The following is a 23,141-nucleotide window of genomic DNA, read 5'->3' as shown; positions in this document are numbered from 1 at the left end:
ACTTACTGCTCCTATCAAAATCCAAGGAAGAAGAGCCTCCTCTTTACTTGGGAGGAGGGCAGAGAAGAAGAAGAGTTTATCACTACCCTAAGGAGTCTCGAGGGATGCGGGTGGCGCTGTGGGTTAAACCTAGTACTTGCCGATCGGAAGGTCGGCGGTTCGAATCCCTGCGACGGGGTGAGCTCCTGTTCCTCAGTCCCTGCTCCTGCTAACCTAGCAGTTCGAAAGCGCCTCAAAGTGCAAGTAGATAAATAGGTACCACTCCGGCGGGAAGGTAAACGGTGTTTCCGTGCGCTGCTCTGGTTCGCCAGAAGCAGCTTATGCTGGCCACATGACCCGGAAGCTGAACGCCGGCTCCCTTGGCCAATAAAGCGAGATGAGCACCGCAACCCCAGAGTCGGCCACGACTGGACCTAATGGTCAGGAGTCTCGAAGCTGTACGCCGGCTCCCTTGGCCAATAAAGCGAGATGAGCACCGCAACCCCCGAGTCGGCCACGACTGGACCTAATGGTCAGGAGTCTCGAAGCGGCTAACAATCTCCTTTCCCTTCCTCTCCCACAGCAAAGGAGTGTCTCCACCCCCATTGTTCTACCCGGACACTGAGGTCCAGCACCGAGGGCTTTCTGGCAGTTCCCTCACTGCGAGAAGCCAAATTACAGAGAACCAGGCACCCGCCCTGTGGAACGCCCTCCCACTAGATGTCAAAGAGAACAACAACTACCAGACTTTTATAAGACATCTGAAGGCAGCCCTGTTTAGGGAAGCTTTTAATGTTTGATGCATTACTGTATTTTAATCTTTGGTTGGAAGCCACCCAGAGTGGCTGGGGAAGCCCAGCCAGATGGGCGTGGTATGAATAATAAATTATTATTATTATTATTATTATTATTATTATTATTATTATTATTATTATTAACACTCTGTGAGGTGAGTGATGCTGAGAGACTTCAGAGAAGTGTGATTAGCCCAAGGTCACCCAGCAGCTGCATGTGGAGGAGCGGGGAAGCGAACCCGGTTCACCAGATTACGAGTCCACTGCTCTTAACCACTACACCACACTGGGTCAGACTACCTATAAGCAGGGCCACCCCAAGACTTTTGGGCACTCAAGGCAAATAAAGTGGCGATGAAGGAGGTGAGTGAAGATTTATATCAGGGACAAAGAAGGGTTGCAATCACAGAGCTGTAGAGTTGGAAAGGACACTAAGGGCCATCTATTCCAGCCCTCCGCAAAGCAAGAATAAAAATCTACCCGGGGATCCTCAAGAATAGAAAGAGAAATAGGTTCCAACAAAGGAAGAATGTCTTATCAAAATGTTGGGAAGTATGTGGGACTGGCAAAGCTAATGGCAAAAATTAGATAACAAAATGAGGCAATGCTGGACTGGAAACTTTTTGTAGATTATCCAAAGAACTGTTACAGTTACATGAAAACGCAAGCAGGATTTGAAACATAAGCAACAGCAGAGTAATATCAAGGCTAACAACTCAGGTTGTACATGTGGGGTGTTATAAGTTAAAATATGCAGCATTAAAGGATAAACATAGAATAGGGGGGATGGGAAGTCTATCAATAAATTAACAGTATTGTTGATGGTTAAGTGTGTAAACTTCTGAAAACGACAAAAATTTTTAAAAATACAATTATATATATTGTATATATTAATATACAATAATACAATTATATATATTGTATTAATTAGGTTAATACAATTATATATATTGTATATATGTATATATATTGTATATATTGTATATATGTATTTTAAAAATACAATTATATATATATTATATATATATAATTGTATTTTTAAATTTTTTTGTCGTTTTCAGAAGTTTACACACTTAACCATCAACAATATATATAATTATACCAGGATCTGCTGCTCGTTTGAATGCTGCCACCCGAGTCCCTCGCCTCATCTTGCCTCATGAGTGGGCCATCGTTACCTGGGACACAAAGATCTGAAATAAAGGACGGGGAAAGCCGAAGGGGGAGGAAATAGTAGGATAACACTACTTAACCCTTTCCAAGCCCACTAGTTTCCCTTTCCAAATGCCTTCTACATCCCTGCTCCCTCTCCAGCGGGCGCCCCAGAGGCTGCGCTTACCTGACGCTGCTACAGGTGAGTCACCTGGAAACCAGGTGCGCTCAAGTTTGGAGCAAGAGCGGGGAGGGGATGCTGTAAGAAGCGGCGGGCTGGCCTGACACATACACGCAATCCAACCCACCCCAGCCTGGGAGAAGCAGCTGCGCGAGAGATCTCTCGCAGGTGCGCGCAGTTAACGCGCCCTGCGCCCTGCGTTCGGCTCGCGCGTCTACGGATAGAACTGGTCCGCTTCCCTGGCGATGCGCCCCTGGCTCTCCCTGTGCTATTTCTACCCAAGCAAGAGAGGCTGCCTGCTTGGCTCCAGCTAAACCCCCCCTCCCCCGGGGGGGGGGGAGGGAGAGCGGCGTTTGGGTCCTTTTCCTAAACAGCCGCTTTAAGAGACGATCTCGCCCCGCCTCCTCGCGGAGCGGTAGGGTGGGAGCTGGGGGGCTGGCTGGCTGGGCAGGCGTGTGACTTTCCGGGACTTCTGGGGCCTCCCCGACGGGGCGGTCTCGGGAAACTGTTGCTGCCGTGCTGCTGGCGCTTGCTCCGGCCGAAGCAGAAAGCCTGAGCCGCGCGGGACGGAGAAAGGGAAGGCCGGGACGGGAAGGAAAGGGGAGAAGCGGCCGGCGGGCACGGAGAGTCGGGGCGAGCACGACGGGAAGGGCGGTCGGGAGCCCGGCCCTTGTTTCCTTCCACCCATCGCCCTCCTTCCGCCGCGGGCGATGCGTCTCCTGGTCCTGATGCTGCTTGGATGGGCTGGCAGACCAGGTAAGAGGGCGCACGTCGATCGGGACCTTGGATTCCCCCTCCTCGACTCTCCCTCCCTCTCCCCCCCCCCACCCTAAGCTCTTCCCCCATTACCGCCCCGTCCCTTCCAGCAACCGTCTCCCGGATCCGCCATCCGGCGCCCTCTGCGCTTCTTGGACGGGGCGGGCGCAGCTGCTGCTCTTCTGCCAGGCGCCCAGGAGAGCAGCTGCGCCGGCGTCCGCCTGGGAGGCGAGCCAAGGCTGCCGAGGGCAGAGGGAAAGGATCTGCTTGGAAAGTTGGTCGTGGCGGTCCCCTCGCATCCTCCCGACGACCTCTGCGCAGCGCCTGCTTGCTGCCGCCCCCTCCAAGAAAAGTGAACTGCGGCGGGCGCCAGATCTGCTCAAAAGGGGTTGGGGTGCAAGCGAAGGGGCGGGGTGACGCGCGAACTATTCCTATGGCATCCACAAGTGACAGATCTGTAAGTGTGAGCGTGCTACTGCACACCCTTTTATAGCATAGGAGCCAATTCCTAGGCACTGAGGTCCCTCCGCCCCCCCCCCCAGTAAAATATTTGAGGGGGCCAGGCCACTGCAAAGTGGATGGCCATTGTCATTCAAATAGGGTGTGTGTGTGCTGAGTCTTGTGATCAATTCTGTGGGGCGGATCTTACCTGGGCCCGCCTCCCTGATATTTTATTCAAGCTGGCACCCCTGTTTTACAGATATATACGTTTGTCAATGAATCCTCTTAATATGACACACGGATAAATCAATGTGCAAAATGGTGAGTGAGAACCGTAAATGCAATAAAAAACAACAACAAGTTGAATAAACAGGATTGGAGTAGGGGATGATAATATGCATTTTTCTGAACCAGAAAACCCATATTGGACTAAATTTAAGAGTGTGGAATGCCACCTAATTGTTTTTACTAAACAATCCTGTTTGCTGTAAGTTCCTGGGATTTTTCCTCCGCAGGAGAATACATTGTGAGAAGGGCAAATGCACACTCTGGGCACAGAGGCACTGACTGGAGAGCTGTGATTGGCCCTGTTTTCCCGGGATCACATATGCACTGCTCTGTTAAACCACAGAGCCTAGGACTTGCTGACCAGAAGGTCAGCGGTTTGAATCCCCGCACCGGGGTGACCTCCCATTGCTCGGTCCCTGCTCCTGCCCACCTAGCAAGTGCAAGTAGATAAATAGGTAGTGTTCCGGCAGGAAGGTAAACGGCGTTTCCATGTGCTGCTCTGGTTCACCAGAAGCGGCTTAGTCCTTCTGGCCACATGACCCGGAAGCTGTACGCCGGCTCCCTCGGCCAATAAAGCAAGATGAGCGCCGCAACCCCAGAGTCGGCCACGACTGGACCTAATAGTCAGGGGTCCCTTTACCTTTACCTTACTTTCCCCCTTGCATTCAGCCCCTCTAGAAGGGCACTTCAGTTTTTTCCTGCAAACTTTCTTCCAAAGTAAGCTACGCATGGTACTCTTGGGGATGCAACTTTTGTGTTTCTTGGCAAACTTTGATGTACAAAATAAAGGGCTGGCATTGTTGTTGTTGTTGTTGTTACTGCTGCTGCCATTTTCCTTGAAGTGGCGTAATGAATTTGCAAGCTGGATTTGCCACAAATTCTAGCATTTGTGTTCACACTAGATATAGTCTCCCTTGGAAGTGCAAAAGGAGATGCAAGATAAAATTAATGTGAATAGTCGCTCTTCAATTTCTTACTCCATCCTACCTCTGCAATGTACCTGTGGTTTGATTGAAGGACTGGGGAAGCTCTGGCTGTCTCATCACATCTAGGGACCTTCCAGCCATGGTGGCATGTCAGGTGCCCCCGTCATATATTTTTGGGGAGGCAAGGACAAGCACATATTGGTCAGTTGTCTGGTTTGGCACTCAGAGCCTGAAGTTATATTTGCTGCTTGTTAAGTAGCAATTCACATCTTTATTAGAAGAGTTTGGATTTGATATCCCGCCTTTCACTCCCCTTCAGGAGTCTCAAAACAGCTAACAATCTCCTTTCCCTTCTTCCCCCACAACAAACACTCTGTGAGGTGAGTGGGGCTGAGAGACTTCAGAGAAGTGTGAATAGCCCAAGGTCACCCAGCAGCTGCATGTGGAGGAGCGGGGACTCGAACCCGGTTCCCCAGATTACAAGACTACCGCTCTTATTTTTTATATAGAATATTTATTAAAGTTTTCAAAAAAATAATACAATGTAAAAGAAAAAGAAAAAATAACAAAAATACAAAAATAAAAACAATTAAAAACACATAGAATTTCCATTACTTATTTTCTTTTAACTTATTTTCCAGACCTCCTCATACCTCCCTTTCTTGTATTCCAATTCAAATTGTTAGTTCAGCAAATCCTCACCATTAGTTTTTACTTATTTCTAAACCCTTTTTTCATATTTCTTAAGCATTACAGCTGGAAACCACTTAATTTCTGTCCAACATCATTCTAACATTCATTAATTTTACAATATTTCTGTAAGTAGTCTTTAAATTTCTTCCAGTCTTCTTCCGCCGACTCTTTTCCCTGGTCTTGGATTCTGCTGGTCATTTCTGCCAGTCCCATATAGTCCATCACCTGACGCGAACCTGGAGACGCGAACCCGGTTCCCCAGATTACAAGACTACCGCTCTAAACCACTACACCACACTGGCATAAATTGCCAGTGTGGCAAGCATAAATTGGTGGGATAGGTAAAGGGACTCCTGACAGTTAAGTCCAGTCGCTGACAACTCTGGGGTTGCGGCGCTCATCTCGCTTTATTGGCCGAAGGAGCTGGCGTTTGTCCACAGACAGTTTTTCTGGGTCACGTGGCCAGCATGACTAAGCCGCTTCTGGCGAACCAGAGCAGCACACGGAAACGCCGTTTACCTTCCCGCCGGAGCGGTACCTATTTATCTACTTGCACTTTTTGGCGTGCTTTCGAACTGCTAGGTGGGCAGGAGCTGGGACAGAGCAACGGGAGCTCACCCTGTCACGGGGATTCGAACCACTGACCTTCTGATCGGCGAGGCCAAGGCTCAGCGGTTTAGACCACAGCGCCACCTGCGTCCCAAAAGGGTGGGATACACCCAGTCATTTAAAATCTGAAAAGTGTTTTGGAAAGCTAAAAGGTATTAAAGCAGAAGGTGAATATAAAAGTCTCGGCCTCGGTCCAGTATATCTGAAGGAGCGTCTCCTCCCCCATCATTCTGCCCGGACACTGAGGTCCAGCACTGAGGGCCTTCTGGCAGTTCCCTCACTGCGAGAGGCCAAGTTACAGGGAACCAGGCAGAGGGCCTTCTCAGTAGTGGCGCCCGCCCTGTGGAACGCCCTCCCATCAGATGTCAAAGTGATAAACATCTACCTGACATTCAGAAGACATCTGAAGGCAGCCCTGTTCAGGGAAGTTTTTAATATGTGACATTTTAGTGTATCTTTCATCTTTGTTGGAAGCCGCCCAGAGTGGCTGGGGAAACCCAGCCAGATGGGCGGGGTACAAATAATAAATTATTATTATTATTATTATTATTATTAAAGAATTTAAAATAAGCTAAAGAATCTGAAAGTAGGGCTAGGAGCATTGAGCGGGTGTGGAAGAGCATAGAAGGTTGAAATATAAAAGATATTAACTATTAATTTACAGAGCACTAAATCTAGTTTGTGGCACAGGTCATCCTCCGGCGAATTGTGAGCGCTGCTGTGCAGAATCTGGCAACATTGTATGTGGGAGCAGGATTGGTACCTGAGAGCAGCAGGGAGGTACAGAATTGTCCTGTGCTCCCTGGGTACTTATGGAGTGGTGGGGGAAATCAGGCTAGTCCGAATGTCTCTGTAATATAGGCACGGGAGAAGGACATTCTCTACTGTTTCCATTTGTCCCAAGTCACAGGGGCATTTTCTCTCTGGGTAGTGAATCTTCCTGTATCGACCTTCAATAAGGGCCATACTACCCTGAACACACCCGATAAGTAGCAAAATTCTTGCTAATTTATCCCACATAAGCCTCAGGTCTTAATTCCTGGCCTGGAGGGTGAGGCCATCCCCATAAGAACCTACCCAGACCCTGAGATCATCCTCTGAGACCCTTCTTTGTGTGCCCCTTCCACAAGAGGTCCAGAGGGTGGCAACAGAATGGGGCCTTCTCTGCAGTGGCTCCCCTTCTCTGGAACGCTTTCCCCAGGGAGGTTTGCCTGGTGCCTTCATTATACACCTTTAGGCACCAGGCAAAACTGTTCCTCTTTAACCCGGCCTTTGGTTGATTGTCACCCAATGCCCTTTTAAAATGTGTTGGGGTTGTTTGTTTTTGTTTTTATTATGTATTTTGTGTATTTATATTGGGATTTTATGTTACCACCTTGAGAACTGCGGGTATATGGTGGTATACAAATGTAAACAACAACAAATTCCCAGGGACGTCTCTTTTTCCGGGCTGGCGATGGCTTCATCTTTGCTTTCCCTGTAAATGGTTCAACACAATTCATGAAATTCAGGAGCAGCGATATGTACAGTGATGAGTTGGTTCGTAAGAGTTGGTTTGTAAGAGTTTACAAGTCAAAAGTGATGTCAGTTTTTAGACTGCAGACCACATGTTTCTTGGGATTTTCCATCTGTTTCTAAGGGGGAAAAATGTGTAAGTTTCCCATCGTGTATTTCCTTGAACAGTGTTAACTTACAACTAAATAGAATATAATTTACAGTACATGACACCATTTAAAAGGGGCAATGGGAGCGCTACATATAATTTTTTTAATAACTTGATTTTTACTAACACTAACACACACACACACACACACACACACACACACACACACACTATTGATAGGTAACTTTTTTTTTTAACCCAGAAGGCAAATTGAAATTTCCCTATATATGATCTTTTCTCAGTCATCAACCATAACAGTTCATGTACTATAGGAGCCTGCGCATAAAGCAATCTGCCATCTTCTTCCCATTGCGGCTCCTTTCTGGTTGGCTCCATGCTCACAAGAAAGGAAATCGCCACAGCCGAGAGGTTGAAAGGGGGTTTGATAGCTGTTGCCAGATGAGAGCAGCTTGTTCCCATTAGGTGAAACAAAATATCCTCATATCTGCTCCGTTGTGCTTGCTACATACGTTTGGTAGACAGAATGTAAATATTCATATTTGATACATGACCGAGTTGACTGTTCGTTTAACACTGGACTTAAGGAAACTTTTTAATGTATCTAGCTCAGTTTAGAGATTTCTAGGGTTCGTTCTGCATAATACTGTACCTCTACCTGTGTTGGAAATGTTATCAAGTTGCTTGCTTGTCAGTCCGGAATGAATCCAAACACTGTTTCAAGCTATTATTCTCGAGTGCTTTCAGAAAGTTAGCTTCGCTCTTCCAAGCTCTTAGAACTAATGGATTGCACATCACCGCAGTTTGCATTTGCCATGTGTCTTTGTATCCTTTTAACACCCACCTGCACTTATTGCATAGTAGTATTTTCAGAAACCAGCTTCATGGCCTCAGATGAACCTGCCTCAGGAAAGGTGCATCCTGGTTGCTAGGGAGGAAGGAGGGGCACCTGCGACATGCCAAGGGCTCAAAAAGGAGGCAGAATCAGGAAAAGTGTAAATCAGGAAGAGGAAACAGCTGGGGAGCTCAGCTGGTTAGAGTGTGGTGCTGGCAATGCCCACGTTGCAGGTTTGATCCTCGTAAGGGACAGCTGCATATTCTTCTTTTGTTTTTGAAATAGTTGTTATTGGTTTTACAAAATAAACCACACACTTAACGCAATTAAATTTTGTTTTTTCTTTTGTTTTGTTTTTAATTTTTTTAAATGAATTTTATTAGTATTTTCCACACAACAACAACAACACGAAAGATATCAAAAAATAACAATACACAACACGGAAAAATCAACATTTGAAAACTAAAAACAACAGCAAAAAAATCCATATCTTAAAAGTTAATATTATAAACACTAAAACAACAACAACAAGACATTGACTTCCATCAATCCCACAGCACCTCCTTTATCTCTCATTGTGTCTTCTTGTTTTCCTGTTTTCTTTATCATCTCTATCATCTAGATATAAATCCTTCTTTCATATCCTTTCACTTCACAAGGTTCTTCCAGACTCAGCCAGATTTCTGCCCTTGAACCTTGACTTTTGAGGTATTCATTTAGGCACTCCCATTCTTTTTTTACTTCACCTTTTGGTTTTTGTCTTATTATATCTGTCAATTTGGCTAATTCTAAGTATTCTGAGAGCTTACATAGCCACTTTCCCCTAGTGGGTAACTGATTCCTTTTCCAGTACTTAGCCACCAGGATTCTTGCTGCAGACATTGCGTATAAGAAAAAATTAGTTTTGTCTTTTGGAATATTGTCATTTAAAATTCCTAAAAGGAATGCCTCTGGTCTTTTACTATATGATATTCTTAATATTTTCTTTATTTCTTCATGGATTTATTGGTTTTACAAAATAAATCACACACTTAAATTAAATTTTGAAATAAAACAAGATTCATCTGAATTGTAGGACTTTCCTCCTCACCTCTGTGGGTCCTTTAAATATCTCAATCAACTGCATATTATAGTTCATCTGAATTATAGTTGTCGAACATATCCATAGTCTTCGCAACATTGCAAGTGTTATTCAAAGCCTGCCAAAGAGTTCAAGTGTTTACAGTGTTCTTTTAAATACAGTGGCACCTCAGGTTACAGACGCTTCAGGTTACAGACTCCGCTAACCCAAAAATAGTACCTCGGGTTAAGAACTTTGCTTCAGGATGAGAACAGAAATCGCACGGTGGCAGCGGGAGGCCCCATTAGTTAAAGTGGTACCTCAGGTTAAGAACAGTTTCAGGTTAAGAATGGACCTCCAGAATGAATTAAGTTCTTAACCTGAAGTACCACTGTACAATTATATTACTTTCTTGGGCATAGGCCCCAAAACTGAGGAGCTGAAAACAAAAACCTTACCTTTGTATTATTGCCACTTTAACTGGAATCCGAACACTATAACAAAAAGGTTGGAGAATTAAATAAAGAGAGAGAAGTTTTTTTTTAGATACATCTGCCAAGTGGTTGCAGGACTGATGCTGGCAATCAGGGTGGATTTGATTTAAATCAAATCGATTTGAATCATGATTTGAAGTCAGTAAGACTTGATTTAAATCTTCTTTTTTACAGAAAGACTCATTCTTGCTGGTATAATATTATTTACAACTGGATGAAGGTTTTCTTTTTGGAATAATAAATTCTCAGAGTAGTTTTTAGAGTTATATCAATAATTACTGATTTGGTTATACTATTAGAAATACGTAGACAGATAATTATGAAATTATGGTGAGGTTCCATAAGTTAACCGTTTACATTTTGGCAACTGTTCTGCTGTACTTAATTGGAAGGGGGAAAATAATAATTTCCTTAAGAACAATTTAAACAATTTATTGAACTGAAACAATAACATTATAGCATGTGTATCCATGTTTGTTAACTGATGTGGTTAAACAATTAAAAAAAAACTTAGACTGAGCTTTAGCACCCATGAAAAACTTTAAACAAATCCTTATTTCCTGATGAATAGCCTTTGGACTGTAATGTAACTTAAATAGAAAACTATCTTTAGAAAGATTTTTCCTCCAAAAGCATTTTATTTTTTAAAAAATCCAATTTAAATAAAAAATAAAAATCCAGTTTAAATTAAAAAAATCATTATTATTTTTTTTTAAAAAAATGATTTTTATGCACCCTGATTTCCACTATGAATGGGTGTGTATGTGTACACACACACACACACACGGCTCTTCCTCCTTTCCTCTGAGAGCAGGGATGGAAACTTATATATCCTCCCAAATAAAGCTTTCTAGAAGCTCCAGGCCCCTTTGGCCTATCCTATGTCTAGTCCTAAAGCCATCCATATCTCATCTTAAAATAGGATTACCCGACGTCCCTGGTTCCCAGGGACAGTCCCCAGATTTGCAAATCTGTCCCTGGCAAATGTGGCAGTGGCAGCCTCAGCAGCCCGGAGCCAGCCTGTTAGCGCAGTTGGCACTGGCTGGCTTCAGGAGCTGCTCGCTGCCATGGCGCCCGCCATTTTTCCTCGCCGGAAGTCCCCATATGCTGTGTCTTGTGCACAACACATCATATGTGGACTCGCTGAGTGGGATTCCCCCCCCCCCCAAAAAAAGCATTTTATTTTAAAAATCCGATTTTTTTAAAAAAAATCTGATTTATTATTTTTTTTAAAAAAAATCATTGATTTTTATCCACCCTACTGGCAATGCATTATGGGTCAGAAAGAGGTATGTTCTCTTTGGCATATTGGTTCCTTTTTGCCACATATGGCAGCAGTGACAGTTTTGAGATCTGCCTCATCTATGCGAATGTGTTACTAAAACACTGACCCACGGTTTCCGTTCCATTGCTTTTCTGGGACAAAACAGGATTCCCATGCCCAGGGGAAAAAAAGTGAATCTGAAAAGCAGCCATAAGAGATTTAGACTGAAGCAGTGGCATGGAGGGATGGGGGGGTCAGTCTGTATTTCTTCCCACTGTGCCATTTTGCAATCTAAATCCCATTAAACTGCTGTTAAGTCTCAGCTCTACAACTGCAAATAAAACGTTTTAAATGTGTTGTAAAGTGCAATATACAAACATGACACTAGATGGCAACAGTGAGCTATGCCAAGTTCAATGTATTTTTTCAAAACTTTTTTTTATCTACTTGCACTTTGATGTGCTTTCGAACTGTTAGATGGGCAGAAGCAGGGACCAAGCAACGGGAGCTCACCCCATTGCGGGGATTCGAACCGCCAACCTTCTGATCGGCAAGTCCTAGGCTCTGTGGTTTAACCCACAGCGCCACCCGCGTCCCTTATTAAAGCTATAGCTTTGCATTTATTGGACATGGAGGTCACACGCTCTTGCAAGAGTCTGCTTGCATTTACCCATCTTTTCTTTTGCAGGTGTCTATGAAGCTCTGAATGTCACTGTTTCTCCAGGACCCAGAGTGCAATACGTAGTTGGAGACAATGCTACCCTCTTTTGCCATGTGTCTCAAAAAAGACGAATAGAGAATCTTCTGGCTGTCCGGTGGCTCTTTGCCCTTCCGCCGACCCAAGAATACCTGATGATTAAAATGACTAAATATGGAGTAGTCCAGTACTATGGGAATTACAACCGCCAGTTCTATAAGCAAAGACTTCACCTTCTGGAAGAGAGACATAGGACGATGTACACATTTTTTATCCTGAATCTCCAGCAAGCTGACCAGGGACACTATATTTGCAAAGTTCAGGAGATTGGCAAGTATAGGAACAAGTGGACAGCGTGGTCAAACAGTAGCGCGTCTACGGAAATCCAAGGTGAGTCCATGAATAGCTCCTCTTGCAATCTTCCCTTATTTTTATTGATTAAAACATTTGCAATTCTTGCCAGCCTGTCTGTATGGAAGAAATCGAGAAAGAGCTCAGAATTGACCCAAACCGTTTAGGATTTGTCAAAAATAATAATTCATAATAATGGTTTCCCCAGCTACTCTGAGCGGCTTCCACAGAGACCAAAAATACACTAAAATGTCACACATTAAAAACTTCCCTGAACAGGGCTGCCTTAAGATGTCTTCTGAATGTCAGGTAGTTGTTTATTGCTTTGACATCTGGTGGGAGGGTGTTCCACAGGGCGGGCGCCACTACCGAAAAGGCCCTCTGCCTGGTTCCCTGTAGCTTTGCTTCTCGCAATGAGGGAACTGCCAGAAGGCCCTCAGTGCTGGACCTCAGTGTCCGGGTAGAACGATGGGGGTGGAGACGCTCCTTCAGGTATACTGGGCCGAGGCCGTTTAGGGCTTTAAAGGTCAACACCAACACTTTGAATTGTGCTCGGAAACGTACTGGGAGCCAATGTAGGTCTTTCAAGACCGGTGTTGTATGGTCTCAGCGGCCACCCCGAGTCACCAGTCTAGCTGCCGCATTCTGGATTAGTTGTAGTTTCCGGGTCACCTTCAAAGGTAGCCCCACATAGAGCGCATTGCAGTAGCCCAAGTGGGAGATAACTAGAGCATTCACCACTCTGGCAAGACAGTCTGCAGGCAGGTAGGGTCTCAGCCTGCGTACCAGATGGAGCTGGCAGACAGCCGCCCTGGACACAGAATTGACCTGCACCTCCATGGACAGCTGTGAGTCTAAAATGACTCCCAGGCTGCACACCTGGTCCTTCAGGGGCACAGTTACCTCATTCAGGACCAGGGAGTCCTCCATACCAGCCCGCCTCCTGCCCCCCAAATAGTTTAAAGCAAGTATTGCCTTCGCAAGTACCCAGCAGCACATTGGGCAACCCTTTCACAACGACAGCGTCTTGAACTTGGTTGCTAAACATTCTGCATATGGAGACAGTTTCTGAACTTCTTGCCTGATAAATGTTCATTTTTCAGTCATTGGGTTGGCCAATAACTTTGTGTTAATGTACCATATGTTTCCATTTTGGGGTGGGGGAACCATGAACCCTTGATATGTTGTTGGACTCTGACGCCCATCAGCCCCCACCAGCAGGACACCCGCCAGGCATGATGGGAGCTGGACTAGACGCCCCTTGAGGTCCCTTTCCAACTCTGATTCTATGAGTTGTAGTCTAACAACATCTGTAGAGGGCCCCAGATTTCCCAGTTCTTTATACAGTGGTACCTCAGGTTACATACGCTTCAGGTTACAGACTCCGCTAAGCCAGAAATAGTGCTTCAGGTTAAGAACTTTGCTTCAGGATGAGAACAGAAATCGTGCTCCAGCGGCGCGGCGGCAGCAGGAGGCCCCATTAGCTAAAGTGGTGCTTCAGGTTAAGAACAGTTTCAGGTTAAGAACAGACCTCCGGAATGAATTAAGTACTTAACCTGAGGTACCACTATATACTGCAAGCCTCTAACTGATGAAGTTCCTTTAATTGCTTTTAAGAAAAATCTGGAGCTTGTGTTTCTCTTATTCTTGCACCTGCATGTCTGGTGATTAGTGACCTGACTGTGACACGACAACAGGCCAAGGGTGTGGTCATTCTTGGGTAAATTAAGAGGGGGCTGTGTGGGAACATTGCAGATACTAGGAGAGGATATATTGATTTAATAATATCCTTCCTCACGCACACTTCTGAGTCAAAAGCAGAGTGCATTCCCCAATATATAGCAGGAAGCTAGCTGATAGATTCGTTTGAATCTCTTTACTTAAGCAATCCAATCTGGCTTTGTTCAGATTGGAGTATATTCCTGGTAAGACCCCTTTTGTCCCTCCTAAAAAGAATGAAGACACAAGAAGCTTCTTTTAAATGTAATAAGAAGTTTACTCACATTCAGTTCACAGTTGGATCCCTGAAGGAGGATTTAGCTTAGAACAGGCATCCCCAAACTTGGCCCTCCAGATGTTTTGGGACTACAGCTCCCATCATTCCTAGCTAACAGGCCCACTGATCAGGGATGATGGGAATTGTAGTTCCAAAACATCTGGAGGGCCGAGTTTGGGGTTGCCTGGGTTAGAGTTACAGAAGAGGGTTTGAATTCATCCCATATGAGAATGAGCCCATGTCCTGGTGGCTGAGAGCCAGCAGACAGCAAAATACATCAGTATGAAGAGAGCATGGCATGAAGAAGAAGAAGAAGAAGAAGAAGAAGAAGAAGAAGAAGAAGAAGAAGAAGAAGGAGGGGGATGGCTGCATGGCCAGCCCCTTTTATGGGGTCTCCTGGGGTCACGCCCATCTATCTGGTCCCATGCAGGAGAAGGAAGCTCCAGACCAGGTGTGACAGGAAGTCCTCTTGGCTGATGTCCTCTTAGGGCATCAGCTGCTTGCTTTTGTTGACCTGCAATCTGCTTTCACAGTGAGACCTTCTGAAAAGTGTGTGACTAGTTTGCCAATGCTGTTGTGTGTTCCATTGCAGTGATTTCATCCAGAGTTTCGGATGACTCCAACGCTGAGAAAAACCACAAGGCCTGGAAGTTCTTTGAGGGTTAAGTATACGCTTCCCCCCTTTGTTCATCTTCGCGAAGATGTGAGAATCCACTGAAAAGTACCGTCGTGCAGCCTTGCTTTTTCGTTTGGGGGAAGTAAGGCAAAACACTCACACCCCATAAAATTTTGCACCCACTGGTTTTAGAAGCTCTTAGAAGGGTTACAGCCATAGTTACACATTTACTTTAACCAGGAGTCACCAAAAAAAAATTGCTTCAGGGCTCTAAACATAATTGGCACATGATCCTGCTTTCTGTAAGTGGGGGAGAGGGTACCAGGGCTCTTTGCCTTGATTGATTGATTGATTGATTGATTGATTGATTGATTGATTGATATGGTGCCAACTTGAATAAAATATTGGGGGGACATTTATATGTGGGTATGTCTGACTGAATATAATATAAAGAGTAGAACAGCAAGTGTTGCGTATTCAACATTCATTGTCATTAAAGAGCATCTTACTAAATGAACAGAAATTAATTTGGACAAATATCGGGGAAGTTTTCAGAAACTGAAATGATGTAAACTGTTCCTTATAGAAGAAAATGGGTACAAAAAGCTTGAGAGAGACAGACAGACATTTGCTCTTGAAATGTGACTAAAATTCATGTCGATGAGTCTGGTTTTAAACATGTTGGATTGTTACCACAAATATTTTATAGAATATTAGAGCCTTTGGGTTCACCCGCCTTTGGAGTGAAGTCATTGGCTTGCAGTGTCTCTCTGCTTGTTTGAAATCCTCCCTTCTATAGGGAAGATGTGCAGTTTTGTTGACTATCTGCCAAACAAAACGTTTTTGAACTCCGATATCACATTTTCCTGGCGTTGTGGAAATCTTTCATGCAATCTCCAAGCAGTCATTTTATTTGCTTTGTTAGGAATGTTCACATCCTCTCGTTTCTAGTTCAAAACTAAATCGTTCCAGGTGACTAAGAAGTACAGAAACTGAAAGTCAATAGCAAGAAGCAGCTTTCAAAGCTGACAGAAGGGTAGTGGAGAAAATATCAACAAGGCTGTAAAAATGAGAAAGGGGAAGAAAACTGACTAAGAGGCAGGTGAAAAGCCTTTTCAGGAGGCAGCAAAATTCCACCAGAGAAGGGATGTGGAACACTTGCCAGATTCTGAATGTATGCAAAGTATAATATTATAGAAAAGCTCTACCTCTCCCATTCTTCGGAGAACCTTCCTTTTCACAGTCATTATCACCTGCTGTTGCAGCTCCTCTTCCTCATCATTGGTCTCACCTGCTTCCTTGCCAGCCAGGCAAAAAACCAATGACCAAGCGGACAAGTGGCATCTTCTGATACTCCTCTTCACCCCCACCACTGCCACAGTGAGACATCAAACATTAAAAACTTCCCTGAACAGGGCTGCCTTCAGATGTCTTCTAAAAGTCAAATGGTTATTTATTTCCTTGACATCTGACAGGAGGGCACCACTACCAAGAAGGCCCTCTGCCTGGTTCCCTATAACCTCACTTCTCTCAATGAGCTTAAACCTTTTATCATTTAAGCCTTTTATCAAGTACCTCTGTGTCAGGTATAAGGGATGCAGGTGGCGCTGTGGTCTAAAGCACTGAGCTTCTTGGGCTTGCTGATCAGAAGGTTGGTGGTTCAAATCCCCATGACGGAGTGAGCTCCCGTTGCTCGGTCCCTGCTCTTGCCAACCTAGCAGCTCAAAAGCACACCAGTACAAATAGATAAATAGGTACTGCTGTGACGGGAAGGTAAACGGTGTTTCTGTGTGCCCTGGATTAAGTCACAGTGTCCCATTGCACCAGAAGTGGTCTAGTCCTGCTGGCCACATGGTTCAGAAAGCTGTTTGTGGACAAACACGGCTCCTTTGGCCTGAAAACGTGATGAGCGCCGCAACCCCATAGTCGCCTTTGAGTGGACTTAATCCGTCCAGGGATTCTTTACCTTTTTTTACCTCTGTGTCAGGTCACTATTAAAGACAAGATTCTTGGTAGAACAGGCCTTTGGTCTTGCCCAATATGGATGGTTGGTACAGTGGTACCTCGGGTTACAGATGCTTCAGGTTACAGACACTTCAGGTTACAGATTCAGCTAACGCAGAAATAATACCTCAGGTTAAGAACTTTGCTTCAGGATGAGAACAGAAATCGCGTGGCGGCAGCGGGAGGTCCCATTAGCTAAAGTGGTACCTCAAGTTAAGAACAGTTTCAGGTTAAGAACGGACCTCCAGAACAAACTAACCCAAGGTAGCAGTGTAATATTCTTCTCCTTTCACATATTTCTTGCCAAGATTTTGGGTCCAGGGCTCTGAGCGTGTTTTTACTTTTGTTCAAGACTTGTGTATTCTTTCTTGGGTAGACATGAAAGCAGATGGCTGATACTCATCCGTGGTTTGCCTTTCAGACCTGTATGTCTATGCTGTGTTCGTGTGCTCCATAGGCATCGTCAGTGTCCTGCTGTTCACTGTAGTTGTCCTCTGCCAGACACAGATCAACAAAAGACGCTCCCGTGGTGAGTGATGAAGAAAAGCTGAGGCTGATAAATGATGTTTTTGTGCACATTTAGCAAGACCATTATATCTCACCATATTGTTTTGCACATAGTCACGTTTTTGCTTTTCATTTAATGAATCGTAGAATTGTTAGAACCTTTTAATGAGGGTGAAAGAGAAGAGCGCAAAATATGGTCTGAAGCTCAACATCAAAGAACGAAGATCATGGCCACTGGGCCCATCACCTCCTGGCAAATAGAAGGGGAAGAAATGGAGGCAGTGAGAGATTTTACTTTCTTGGGCTCCATGATCACTGCAGATGGTGACAGCAGCCACGAAATTAAAAGACGCCTGTTTCTTGGGAGAAAAGCAATGACAGACCTACACAGCATCTTAAAAAGCAGAGACATCACCTTGCCAACAAAGGTCCGTATAGTTAAAGCTATGGTTTTCCCAGTAGTGATGTATGGAAGTGAGAGCTGGACCATAAAGAAGGCTGATCACCAAAGAATTGATGCTCTTGGATTATGGTGCTGGAGGAGACTCTTGAGAGTCCCATGGACTGCAAGAAGATCAAACCTCTCCATTCTTAAGGAAATCAGCCCTGAGTGCTCACTGGAAGGACAGATCCTGAAGCTGAGGCTCCAATACTTTGGCCACCTCATGAGAAGAGAAGACTCCCTGGAAAAGACCCTGATGTTGGGCAAGATGGAGGGCACAAGGAGAAGGGGACGACAGAGGATGAGATAGTTGGACAGTGTTCTCGAAGCTATCAGCATGAGTTTGACCAAACTGCGGGAGGCAGTGGAAGACAGGAGTGCCTGGCGTGCTCTGGTCCATGGGGTCACGAAGAGTCAGACACGATTAAACGACTAAACAACAACAGCAACAACATATCTTGCCATGTTGTTTTGCACATAGTCACATTTTTGCTTTTCGTTTAATGAATCATAGAATTGTTAGAAGGGACCTCAAGGGTCATCTAGTCCCATCCCTATTTGTTTTTTGTTTTGTTTTTAGAGTTGTTTAACAGTACTCACAATTCATCACCCATTTCCATGCACATTACTGTTTGGGGTTTGTTTTGATTACTTTGTTTCTATTAAAGCCTTCCCCAACTCACAGCGTGTATGAATTATACATGTTAAAGAGAATTCCTCTCAGTTATTATGAAGATGGTATCTGACACCAGCAAAATTGAATCAAATATTTCCTAATGCTAGATCAATATTTGAAATGCCGGAGCTTCAGGAACAAATGGATATATTCTCTGATAATGCCCCCAGATCAACATCTTCTGGGATTCTATTTTAGCATAAATTAAAACCTCCAAGAGATATGGTCTGCCAAAAGAGCCTTTAATAATATCATTTTGCTATCTTAAAGGGACAGTTCTAACAGACGATTTGTAAACGACAGTTTACTCACTGACGGCAGCCTTGTATGGCTGTTTGCTATCCCCGGAAGAGAGCTAGTCTGCCTATGACCGATTCATGGATTGCAAATATTTGGGAGCCCAAGAAATTGGGACATGCCATATCAGAAGTATGAGGAAAGACAACAGGATAGCAAATGAACAGAGAAGTGGGCTTCTCTGTTTTCTTTTGGAGCAATGAAGATGCAATGAACTGTTATTGGGAGAAATTTAACTCATAACTTTAAGGCAAATGCAATTTGTTTTTATTCACATTTCTTTGCTTCTTATCTTTATAATGGCAGTATTTTGATACCTTTCCTAAGAAACCAGAGGCCTTCCTTTTGGGCATTGTCGGCCAATTGGTGCCAAAGAAAGATAGAATACTCTTTATGTATGCAACAACCGCAGCAAGAATACTCATCGCAAAGTATTGGAAGACACAAGATTTGCCCACTCTGGAAGAATGGCAGATGCAAGTGATAGACTATATGGAACTGGCAGAAATGACTGGCAGAATCCGAGACCTGGGAGAAGAGTCGGTGGAAGAGGACTGGAAGAAGTTCAAAGAATATCTCCAAAAACATTGTAAAATGTTTGAATGTTAAAATGATGTTTGATATAAAGATAATTTGGCATCAGTGACATAGTAAAAAGAAATATGCAAAAATGTTTTAAGAAAAAAGGGTGAAAAGACCAGAGTAAAATTATGTTGAAATTAAACAAATGATATAAGGGATTAAGTTATAAAGAACATGTGATAAATGGATTTAAAAGGAAAGGGAAATCGAAGACATAATAGGTTGAAATGTATAACATTGAATAAGATTGGAAAGAGGGTAAGGAATTGCTGAATTTGATTGTGTAAAGGGGAACACAGGAAAGGGAGATGTGAGGAAGTCAGGAAAGAGGGTTATAAAGACAGTAAGCTAAAAACTAGATTTTTATCTTTTTATTTTGTTTGTTTTCTCTTTTTTTTTTTCCTTTTTTCGCTTATGTTTTTTATTGTGCTTTATTGTTCTTGTTGGATTGTGCTGTTTATGATTGTCTCTCTTTTTTGTTTTGTCTGATTGTGATTTGTTTTATTATGCAAAATCTTAATAAATATTTTATAAAAAAAGAACAAAAAACCCGCGGGACCAGAGATTTACAGAAGATTGTAAGAAGTATATGAATTATTTGAAGAACAACAAATTATGCTAGAAGGACTACAAGAAGTTTTGTAAGAAGAAATATACAAAGTGTTACAAAGTAGAAAAAGATAGAGATATTGGTTATGAGTTTGAAATTTAATAGGGAAAATAAGAAATGCATACTAAGAGATTAGATTGGAAAATTTTCAGACAGGACTGATGGAAATAAAAAAAAATTGAATAAGGTGTAAAAGTATGTTTAATCACTGTTGGAAATGGTATGTTAAAAAACTAATAATATATATATATATATATAATTTATATATATATATATATATATATATATATATATATAATGGCAGTATTTTGCTTGGTTAACTACTAGCCTTGTGATAAACACGCCACAACATTGTAATTTGTTTAAGTTATAGCATTATCACAATTCTGATTTTGCAGATAATATTTCTTTCTTTCTTCCTCTCTCTCTCTCTCTCTCTCTCTCTCTCTCAAATACACTTGAAGCTTCCTTCTTTCATTTTTCTGAGAAAATCTATAGTAGTAGTAGTAGTAGTAATAATAATAATTAATAATAATTTTATTATTAATACGCCACCCATCTGACTGGGTTTCCCCAGCCACTCTGGGCGGCTCCCAACCGAATATTAAAAACACAATACAGCATTAAACATTAAAAACTTCCCTAAACAGGGCTGCCTTCAGATGCCTTTTAAAACTAAGATAGTTGCTTATTTACTTGACATCTGATGGGAGGGTGTTCCACAGGGCAGGCACCACAACCGAGAAGGCCCTCTGCTTGGTTCCCTGTAACCTCACTTCTCGCAATGAGGGAACCACCAGAAGGCCCTCAGAGCTGGACCTCAGTGTCCAGGCTGAACAATGGGGTTGGAGAAACTCCTTCAGATAAACTTGGCCCAGGTCATTTAGGGCTTTAAAGGTCAGCACCAACACTTTGAATTGTGCTCGGAAACATACTGGGAGCCAATGTAGGTCTTTCTGGACCAGTTTTATCGGCGGCCACTCCCAGTCACCAGTCTAGCTGCTGCATTCTGGATTAGTTGTAGTTTCCGAGTCAACTTCAAAGGCAGCCCCGCATAAAGTGCATTGCAGTAGTCCAAGTAGGAGATAACTAGAGTATGTCTGCAGGCAGGTAGGGTCTCAGCCTGTGGACCAGAGAAGAGGGAAACACTGTCTTTGACTTTGCATCATGTGGCTTTGCATCATGGGCCTACCTAGCTGGCCACTGCCTGAATGAAGAATGTGCTTTTTCCTCTGTTCCACCTTTTTGAGATTCACATATGCTTTACAACTTACAGACCCTCAACCTGTAACAAGATGGCAATTGCTTACCTAAATACAAAGGGTATATTTTCTGCAGTAGCACACTTTTTAAAAACAATGCCTTTCTTTCTCCCCTATTTTTCTTTCTCCACTGTTTTTCACAGCAAAAGATTACTTGGTGAAGTGTTCTCAGAACAGGTAGGAAAAGGAGACAAGACACATAATCTTGTTTTTCCTGTCTCCAGATAGTTTATACAGATTGCTTTGCTTATTTTCTGTCTGACAAATATTGTATATATCTTAACATATAATAAAAAGGTTAGGCTGCCATCAGGCTGCAGTTCACTTGGCTGCTGAAAGGTGGCACTGTACCTATCCATGATGGTGAACTTCTGAGAGCTGCTAGGCAATAGTGGCAGTGTTGGAGGGCAAGGAGAAAGGAAATGGAGGAGGGGAAACAGAGGCAGATAACCCAGGCAAGAGGGTAGAAGCTAATCTGGGCTCCACAGCCTTTTAACCCCCTTCCTATTTGTGGGGCTGATCACGCCCTTCTCTTTTCACAGAAATCGAAGAGCAATTGTTATTTCCACCAGGGTGAATTTGATTTAAATCAAATCAATTTAAATCACTAGTCAGTAAGATTTTAATCCCCCCCCCCCCCCGCAGAGTCATTCTTGCTGGTATAATCTTAATATTTACAACTGGATGAAGGTTTCCTTTTTGGAATAATAAGTAGTTTTTACAGTTATATCAAAAATTACTGATTTGGTTATACTATGAGAAATACATAGACAGATTATTATGAAATTATGGTGAGGTTTCATAAGTTTACTAGTTATATTTGGACAACTTTTCTGCTGTACTTTATTGGAAGGAGAAAAATAATCATTTCCTTAAGAACAATTTAAACAATTTATTTAACTAAAACAATAGCATTATAGCATGTGTATCCATGTTTGTTAACTTATGTTGTTGAACAATTTTTTTAAAAAAACAACAACTTAGACTGAGTTTTAGCACACATGAAAAACTTGAAACAAATCCTTATTTCCTGATGAATAGCCTTTGGAGTATAATATAACTTAAATAGAAAACCATCTTTAGAAAGATTTTTCCTCCAAAAGCATTTTATTTTTTTAAAAATCCAATTTAAATAAAAAATAAAAATCCAGTTTAAATTTAAAAAAATCATTATTTTTTTTTTAAAAAAATTGATTTTTATGCACCCTGATTTCCACTATGAATGGGTGTGTATGTGTACACACACACACACACACGGCTCTTCCTCCTTTCCTCTGCGAGCAGGGATGGAAACTTATATATCCTCCCAAATAAAGCTTTCTAGAAGCTCCAGGCCCCTTTGGCCTATCCTATGTCTAGTCCTAAAGCCATCCATATCTCATCTTAAAATAGGATTACCCGACGTCCCCGGTTCCCAGGGACAGTCCCCAGATTTGCAAATCTGTCCCTGGCAAATGTGGCAGTGGCAGCCTCAGCAGCCCGGAGCCAGCCTGTTAGCGCAGTTGGCACTGGCTGGCTTCAGGAGCTGCTCGCTGCCATGGCGCCCGCCATTTTTCCTCGCCGGAAGTCCCCATATGCTGTGTCTTGTGCACAACACAGCATATGTGGACTCGCTGAGTGGGCGGCTCAGTTCAGGGGCAGCTCGTGGGCTTGTAAAACGACCCCCGTGGGCTGCTTGTGGCCCATGGGCCTTAGGTTGCCAACCCCTGGTCTACACCATTTCAGACTATAGATGAATACTCTCTACCTCCTGCCGATAAAATTCTCCCTGCAAGTAAAATACTTAGACCTTAGGGCAGGCATAGGCCAACTCAGCCCTCCAGATGTTTTGGGACTACAGCTCCCATCATCCCTAGCTAACAGGACCAGTGGTCAAGGATGATGGAAATTATAGTCCCAAAACACCTGGGGGGTCGATTTTGCCTATGTTTGCCGTAGGGAAATATTTTAGCCTAGTTTATTCCCAGATGTACTGATTTTCTAAGCACAGGGAGTTGTTCTTCTAGAG

The 23,141-nt window shown here is 43.4% G+C and overlaps 1 protein-coding gene across 1 annotated transcript in view; it reads left to right on the top strand.

Annotated features, from left to right (window-relative positions):
* Positions 1-2,404: 2,404 nt before the first annotated feature.
* The window catches only part of VSTM4 (V-set and transmembrane domain containing 4), a 30,092-nt gene continuing 9,355 nt past the window's right edge, over positions 2,405-23,141 (top strand). The window contains exons 1-5 of the mRNA XM_081864410.1: positions 2,405-2,862; positions 11,782-12,180; positions 14,730-14,798; positions 17,179-17,286; positions 21,277-21,310. Of these exons, the coding sequence (XP_081720536.1) occupies positions 2,817-2,862; positions 11,782-12,180; positions 14,730-14,798; positions 17,179-17,286; positions 21,277-21,310 (656 nt within the window). The 5' untranslated portion in view covers positions 2,405-2,816. The remainder of the gene's footprint in view (positions 2,863-11,781; positions 12,181-14,729; positions 14,799-17,178; positions 17,287-21,276; positions 21,311-23,141) is intronic.

This window comes from Podarcis erhardii (genome assembly GCF_964252035.2).
Source record: "Podarcis erhardii genome assembly, chromosome: 5".
In the NCBI taxonomy this organism is placed as follows: Eukaryota; Metazoa; Chordata; class Lepidosauria; order Squamata; family Lacertidae; genus Podarcis; species Podarcis erhardii.
The sequence above is the reverse complement of the archived record's forward strand: the minus strand, read 5'-3'. Positions and strand labels throughout refer to the sequence as shown.